The sequence below is a fragment of the Mercenaria mercenaria genome, chromosome 2, assembly GCF_021730395.1.
Source record: "Mercenaria mercenaria strain notata chromosome 2, MADL_Memer_1, whole genome shotgun sequence".
Classification (NCBI taxonomy): Eukaryota; Metazoa; Mollusca; class Bivalvia; order Venerida; family Veneridae; genus Mercenaria; species Mercenaria mercenaria.
The window spans coordinates 103,184,703-103,192,777 of NC_069362.1; the positions used below are offsets into that span (position 1 = coordinate 103,184,703).

General features: G+C 34.7%; 1 protein-coding gene across 1 annotated transcript in view; it reads right to left on the reverse strand.

Moving 5' to 3' along the window:
* The window catches only part of LOC123564760 (synaptogyrin-2-like), a 28,091-nt gene extending 20,149 nt beyond the window's left edge, over positions 1 to 7,942 (reverse strand). Inside the window, exons 1-2 of the mRNA XM_045358555.2 lie at positions 7,791 to 7,942; positions 583 to 799 (exon numbers count right to left, since the gene is read on the reverse strand). Coding sequence (XP_045214490.1) covers positions 583 to 799; positions 7,791 to 7,901 — 328 coding nt within the window. The 5' untranslated portion in view covers positions 7,902 to 7,942. The remainder of the gene's footprint in view (positions 1 to 582; positions 800 to 7,790) is intronic.
* Positions 7,943 to 8,075: the final 133 nt, after the last annotated feature.

The following is an 8,075-nucleotide window of genomic DNA, read 5'->3' on the forward strand; positions in this document are numbered from 1 at the left end:
TTAATATGTATTGATCTTTTAACAGTCATTGTACATTTTGGACAGGAGCAAAACATCTATATAGTGACTGTAGGAAGAATGCTGTTTGCTAGCATATACAATTAGGCAAGTGGCTTATACTGGAATATTGGATCTATTCATTACTGATCCCTTTAGAGAGTTCACATAATCTCCATCACTCTCTAATATAAAGCCATACAGTTAACTGCTTTGCTGTAAGTCTCTTACACTGATATTTGCCTCCTGAAAATGAAATCTGTTTCCATTTTTGAAGGAGCAGAATGTCTCAAAGAAATAAAGAGTAATGGCAAAATTTCAAAGACACTAACTTTTTGAAGTTGTTTTCTTTTCTCAATTTATTCTATGAAATCATTACACTTGCGGACTTGGGGTAAGGGCAATCCTACCAGAGAGCAGTTGGAATTAAATCCATAGGAATACATAAATTTCTTATTTATTTTGCCCCTTTAAAATATCTATTTTTGCCATGTACAACAGCTGGATTTCTGAGCTCTTCTTGCTCAGATCTGAACAATTTAGCAAGAAAAATTTCTTTGGATAAAATCGAAGAAGAAAACTTACCAGAAACAACAAGATCTGCAAGAACAGCATACTTTCTGTGTTGAACACTACTCATGTTATCAAAGAGAACATCTATGATGAGAAAGCCTATACATAAGAGGAACGCCGTCACCCCGATACCAATACCATAACCGCAGGCTCCGCTGTCCCGCATCTGGCAGTGATCACGGTAGTACCCGCCAGCAGATATACATCCAAACACAATTATTGAAAATACCTGAAACATTAAAGGATGTCATGGTAAAACTAGAAAAGTGCATGTCTCCCCCAATGCATAGTGGTATAAGCAAGGAGTCAAGGAGACACTGATGGTTGGTTGCAACAGGGATCATCTACTTGGCATGTCCAATCATCCAACTTAGTTTCAACATTCTGGGCCTAGTGGTTCTCAAGTTATGAATTGGAAACAGTTTTCCATGTTCAGACCCCTGTGACCTTGACCTTTGATCGAGTGAACCCAAAATCAGTAGGGGTCATCTACTCTGCATGTCCAATCATCCTATTAAGTTTCAACGTTCTGGGTCAAGTGGTTCTCAACTTACTGATTGGAAGTGTTTTCTATGTTCAGCCCCCTGTGACCTTAACCTTTGATGGAGTGACCCCAAAAACAATAGGGGTCATCTATTCTGCATGTCCATTCATCCTATAAAGTTTGAAGGTTCTAGGTCAAATGGTTCTCAAGTTATTGACCGGAAATGGTTTTCCATGTTCCGGCCCCTGTGACCTTGACCTTTAATACAGTGACTCCTAAATCAATAGGGGACATCTACTCTGCATGTCCAATCATCCTATGAAGTTTGAAGGCTCTAGGTCAAATGGTTCTCAAGTAATTGACCAGAAGTTGTTTTCCATGTTCGGGCCCCTGTGACCTTGACCTTAAATAGAGTGAACCCAAAATCAATAGGGGTAATCTAGTCTGCATGTCCAATCATCCTATGACGTTTCAACATTCTGGGTCAAGTGGTTCTCAAGTTATTGATCGGAAATGGTTTTACATGTTCAGGCCCCTGTGACCTTGACCTTTAACAGAGTGACCCCAAAATCAATAGGAGTCATCTACTCTGCACGACCAATCATCCTATGAAGTTTAACATTCTGGGTCAGGTGGGTCTCAAATTACTGACCTGAAACAGTTTTCCATGGTCGGACCCCTGTCACCTTGACCCTTGATCAAGTGACCCCAAAAACAATAGGAGTCGTCTACTCCTTAAGCCCTGCCAACCTATGATGTTTGAAGGTTCTAGGTCAAATGGTTCTCCAGTTATTGATCGGAAATGAAGTATGACGGAGGGATGGAGCAAAAACAATACGTCTCCCCCAGAAGGGGGGAGGGGAGACATAATAATATTCATGTGAAGAGTTTAATGTACCACCACCCCTCCCAAAAGAAAGAACCCACAAAAAACAACAACATTTTTTCATAAAAACCAGCTACATTTGTATAAACTAATTCTAAAACAAAACGAGCTAATATTATATATTGTCAGGAAAGTTTGGCAAAAAGGTTGTTTAATACAGTTTATGAGATTGTAATAAATTCTTCAACGTGTATTTAAGATTTTATATCTGTAAATATGCTTAGTCAATTTTGCATCACATGAATTACAGAAGCTCCAGGTGACAACAGTCATGTTTCAAGTATAACAAAAGAAACCATCATACTAAATCTGATATTATGAATAAGTGTCATGATTATAGAAATTTTGGTTGCCTTGACTTGGTCCTAAATATAATGGGTCCAGCATTAGAAGTAATATGGTAATAAGCATGTCTTCTGCAACATCCACAAACATAATCATCAGAAAGAACAGATTTTATTACTCATATACAGTTTTTAGTGCTTTCCATTGTAAAGTTTAAACACAATATAAACAAGACATTATATGGGAACAATACGTGTATACATAGAAAGTAATAATTTCCTTAACAAAGCTATGTGGATTAAATTACGAATCTTTAGTGAATATGAATTTCAATAATCTAAATAATTTCACAACATTCAAGGACTTGAGTATTAATGATAGTTGGTTATTCAGTGATATTGGGCAAAAGGCTACATACATCTAGAGCTAATTTGTTTATAAATTTACTTTTAAACAAATATAATTCTGATTTGTTTGGCTACTTATTAAATTGACAAACCTAAACTTAACATATTAAAGGTTGGTCTGTATCTATAATACTATTAACCCTTACCCATTGCTAAATTTCTAGAATGAATCTGTCCATCTTTCAATTTGGAAATTACCATTAACTGTTAAAAGGGGTGTTTACCAAAAAGATACTGACTGAATGGCAAACAGTGCAGATCATGATCAGACTGCACAAAGTGCAGGCTGATCATGATCTACACTGGTCGCAAACGCAGAATCAATTGTCTACAGCATAATAAGGGTTAATAGTGCTTATTATAATATATTTTTGGCATAACTCATTGTATGGTGCACATATAAACACACAAGAGCTGTCTGGTGACAGCGCGCTCAACTTTTTCGCAGTGCTTGACTCTGAATTAGCGCTTTGCAAGTAAAAACTTTATAAAACTTTAATCAAAAAATTCTAAGTTAAAAAGGGGCATAACTCTGTCAAAATTCAAATCAGAGTTGAAGAGCAAGTAGTAAACAAGGAGCTGCGTTCAATAAACGATTGAAGCCCCCGGTGGCGTCCTTGTCGATACAAAGCAACCTAAGTCCAAGTTCAAGGTCAAGGTCAAACTTAAGTCAGGTGATGTCTGAAGATGAGGAATGGTCACAGGTTACATCTGCATTAGTGTCATTCTAGTTAGGGGTATTGATGCTGGACGAAACGGTCCCATTTGGTTAACCTCGTACGGACGGATGAACGGACAGGACAATCACTATATGCCTCCCGCATCAGTAGATGCTGGGGGCATAATAAAATCTGTAAAAAGATCCTCTGGGAGCAAAGAATGCAACCAAGCAGAATAATAGCAGACTCAGTTTTCATGCACCATATGGATGATATATATCACGTATCATATTCTTACGACAGATGTGATTGTGCAATAATTATGGTTGTGTTGAAACAATTAACAGAAAATAAGAGATTATTGAATCTGGCTAAATATCTCTTTCTTTCTGCCAAAAGAATTTAAATAAATTAAGCCAGACTGGGATTACAATGGCTGCCTTCCAAAATTTCAACATTCAAAAATACAACAGCCACTGACTAAGCTACAGAAGAATTTTCAAAGTTTGCAGATTAATTACATGACGCTGACCTTAAACTTGAGTCACTCGAAAAAAACTGAAAGTAAACTGTGTAAACTAGAAATACATATTCAAATCAATTCATTGATGAAAGTCAATTAAATGTAGTTAATACTTTAGATGTCGTTCTTTTACCATAGATAACAAATAATAATTGTGTACAATATTCCAATTAATCGCATGGTTAATCAACAATTTCTCTATTATCAATAAAACATTTTTGCCAAAGCACATGTTAGAAATTAAACGCAAAGTGTCAAAGATGTAACCGCAGTGCTAATTGGCTGAACACAATCGTCTCTGGTGTATTGGATGATCTGATTCGCTTTCACCTTCTCGAGAAAATCTAGCAAATACCTGAAATAGGCGGAGCTTAAATTATGCTACTGGCATGTGTTGTGTACTCTACACTCATTCTGACACTGTGCAAATTGTCAACAGTCCGGGTAGTGGTAATTAGCAAGTGCGGATATCTAAGAAAGTCGGGCGACTTGCATTTCACTTTGAGGTTAGATCTGAGCGAAGTTTGAAGTTCCAAAGCGACTATTTCGCACAAGTCGTGAGAGCCCTGATCTGAAGAGTGCTTTCTGGTGATTCTTATAATGCATTGGCAACCAAAAGTACAACTGTTGCTCCAGCTAAAAATCAGCTTTAGAAATGTTTAAATACTGTTCTGGTTCTCTATGCTGAGTAGCACCTCATAGTAATACCTAGCCAGGAATCATGCCAGATAAATTTCACACTATAATTTCAATAAATTGACGCATATTTTACATTTAAAGTTTTTAACCCATTTTTTTTCTTCTGTAACATTGTCAACATGATTGTAATTACGTTTGATGTAATTCTTGTATAAAAGGAGGAAATGAAATATCTATTTATCTGTCTGCAATATTTTGCCATGATTATGCTTCAACCTAGAATACTTAAAGGTCCATTACTAAGGGAAAGTGAGTTGGCAATTTTTTCATAGCCAGTGCATAGACTTCTGCAAGAGACTAAATAATGAAGATTGGCAGGTCAAAATTTACAGAAGGTCTTTGGAACTCAAAGAAATGTATGTGTATTATGTTGAAATTTCAATGAATCGACAGAATGACCCCCCCCCCCCCAGGTCTTTTTAACTTTCTTCATACTTCATAGAAAAATAATTGTACATATACTGCGATTTATTTCGAATTTCTACATACCAACTTTCATTTTCCAATAAAATGAAATAGTTTCTGTGCTTTTTAAAAGAGATTAAAATGTTCACTTTCCTTAGTATTGGACCTTTAAGTGAGAAACACGGAATCAATATTTTTTGTGAATATTTTATGAATTAAACTTTCAACAGGATACAGGATGTTTTTATGAACTTAAATTTGTTGAAAATAATGATGTGTAAAATTAAATGAATAATTTACTATCAAATATGTTGATATTCATGTTCATAACTGAACATGCTACAAAACTTTTGCACTGCATCTTCGTAATGTAATTCAGTAATTGATATATGAATAATGCATTATCTGTAATTAATCTGACGGGTCAATATTATAATTCGTTGTTATAAGAACTTTACATTTCAAACACCTCTTAATACTTTTGTACTTCCATTCATTTAGTGTACATATTTTCATCTGTCGTTTTACTTTGGAAAGACAATGAATATAAAACTTTCAAATGACATTATTATTATAAATATTAAAGATTTCTGATAGTCAGTTATTTTTTCAAAAAGTAATACTAATCAAGACTTTACCTTTATATAGGAAAAATATAATGGGAAAAACTAAATACTATAATAGAACTTGTGCAAAATTACTATTTAAAGAAAATTAATAATAATTTAGAGATATTTTTATACAGTATTGTGATATGTCCGAATTGATGGATTATAATTACTTCTATTTTCAATCACTTGCAATATATTTAAAGACCAAGAGTCTACAGGTCCGGTTTCTGAGACCCATATATGGCCAAAAATGTGCACCACTGCACGAACTTCAATATATGTATACTCACAATAATACTAGACCATTTCACAGCACAGAAGTACTAGAAACCTTGGGTAACACCTTGGATACCAAAGAAACTGAACGGTTACCAGATTACTTGAAGAATCCACTCCATTTTACATTAAAATGGTCATAGGTATATAACAGGCTTTGCACATCTCCCAATTGGGGTAAATTACCTCGTTTGGGGTAATATACCCCGATCGGGGTAAAACAAGAACAATAGAAAAGTACACAATTTTTGATAACTTTTTTTATTAAGGAAGTGCTAATGCTCATATTCTCAGGTCAACTTCTTATCATGTAAACAGTTGACAATATGATAATTTTTTAACAGATTTTTGTTGTAAAAATTTCAGATTTTCACCATTTTTTAACATATGCAAAATTGATGAAATGGTACATAGGCATATTTGTAATGATGATATAAAGCTTTAGTAAAAATATTTATGTTAGCACTTTAAAGAAAAAAGAATTATCAAATTTTTGGAGCTTTTCTATTGTTCTAGTTGTACCCTGATAGGGGTTTATTACCCCGAACGAGGTTATTTACCCAAACGAATAAAATTTACCTCGATTGGGAGATGTGCCCAGCCTGTATAATGTAATACACAGATTCAAATTTGTACAGCCCAGTGATTTTTTTACTCTTTTTGGCAACAGCCCATGCCTTTTCAATTGGGAATTTTTAGCGCGATAAACTTCAAAATTGGGAAAAATTAACACACCTTTTGAAAAGTTTTATTTTAAGGTAAATTTATTTCATTCAAATATGCACTGAGGTTGAACAGACAGGCTATTTTCTGATGTCACAGGATCTGATGGCTCAGATAGCTTAGGGTCACCATCAGCTTCTGTTGATTTCTGGGGGTCATTTTGTGGGGACTCGGATTTCTTGGACAGATCACTTTGCTTTTCTGATGTTCAATTTGAATCTTTTACTCTTTAACTTTACCAAAAGATGTTCGAATGTCCGGAGTACCGTTAGCGTGTTTAAGTTTTATTTTCTTATTATAATATTTGGAATTATGCGACATTTTCCGATAATTTAGGTAAGTTTCTAACAATTTTCTTTCTGACTCATTTTTACGCATGAAAAAGCATTTAGCGACCATGATGAAAGTCATACTAAATGCCGTACTGTGCCGTGACCCATTTTATGTAAACAATGCGCTTTGAGTTGACAACAAAATTCTGCGAATAAACCATAATTAGAGTTGGAATTTTTATGATTATTTGCATCGTTTTAGTTAAACTTTCACAAGAAATCAATCTAATTGGGAAAAATCATCTCGTTTTGGGAAATTTTTAAGTATTTTTGGGGAATTTTGACCATTTTTGTCAATTGGGAAGACGTCGAATTTCGGAGTCAAATCGACGCAAAAAAAATCACTGCAGCCTGTTACCAAAGACATACATATGATAAGGAGTATACCGCTTTACTATGCAAAGGCATAATATATTATGTACTATAAATACATCAGTTTGCACAGTGGTGCATATTTCTGACCATATCTAAATTTTATAGATTAGTTTATACTAATTTGTCTTAGGCTGATTGTGAAGCAAGTTCTACAACTTATTTATCGCTGTCGACACCTCATTCATAAGCAAGGGAGCTACTTGTACAATTTTTCACATCTCTGGTATGATGTGGCCAGTGAACAAACCCACAACCTCCCACACTCGAAGCAGATGCTCTACCACTAGGATATCGAGGCAGTTATAAGGGTAAAGCTTGCTAACCATTATGGCCCACACAACCCTCTGAAACCGACAGCCATTTACATACTGGCTTACACATTCTACACAAGAAATTAAGAAAATTTAATTTAATAGAAATATTGGATAAGATATTTACAAAAAAGCCACATGATAATGAGTAATTTTCTAACTTCATCTGTTCATCACAAGTCTTATTTTTATGCAATTTATTAACTTTCTGCGAAAGCGGTTAAAGTGAAATATTGATGCCTACCCAGCTTACTATCCTGAGAATGACCTGTGGTCTCTTAATGAAGGAGACAGGGTCAAATGACCCTCCTGCCATGCCAGCTCCATAAGCTTGAGGTTGTGATGGTAGTGACATTTTTCCGTCTTGTGAAGTTTAGTATGACGTCACTGGTTTATGTGTTTCATAAATAAATATTTTATGAGAATAATTATATTTTTCTTTTATCTTCAATCCTTTGATGAATTCATAGTCTTTAGATACAAAGTTTTGCATTCCTTTAAAAAAAAATTGTATCTAAAATTGTCTAAA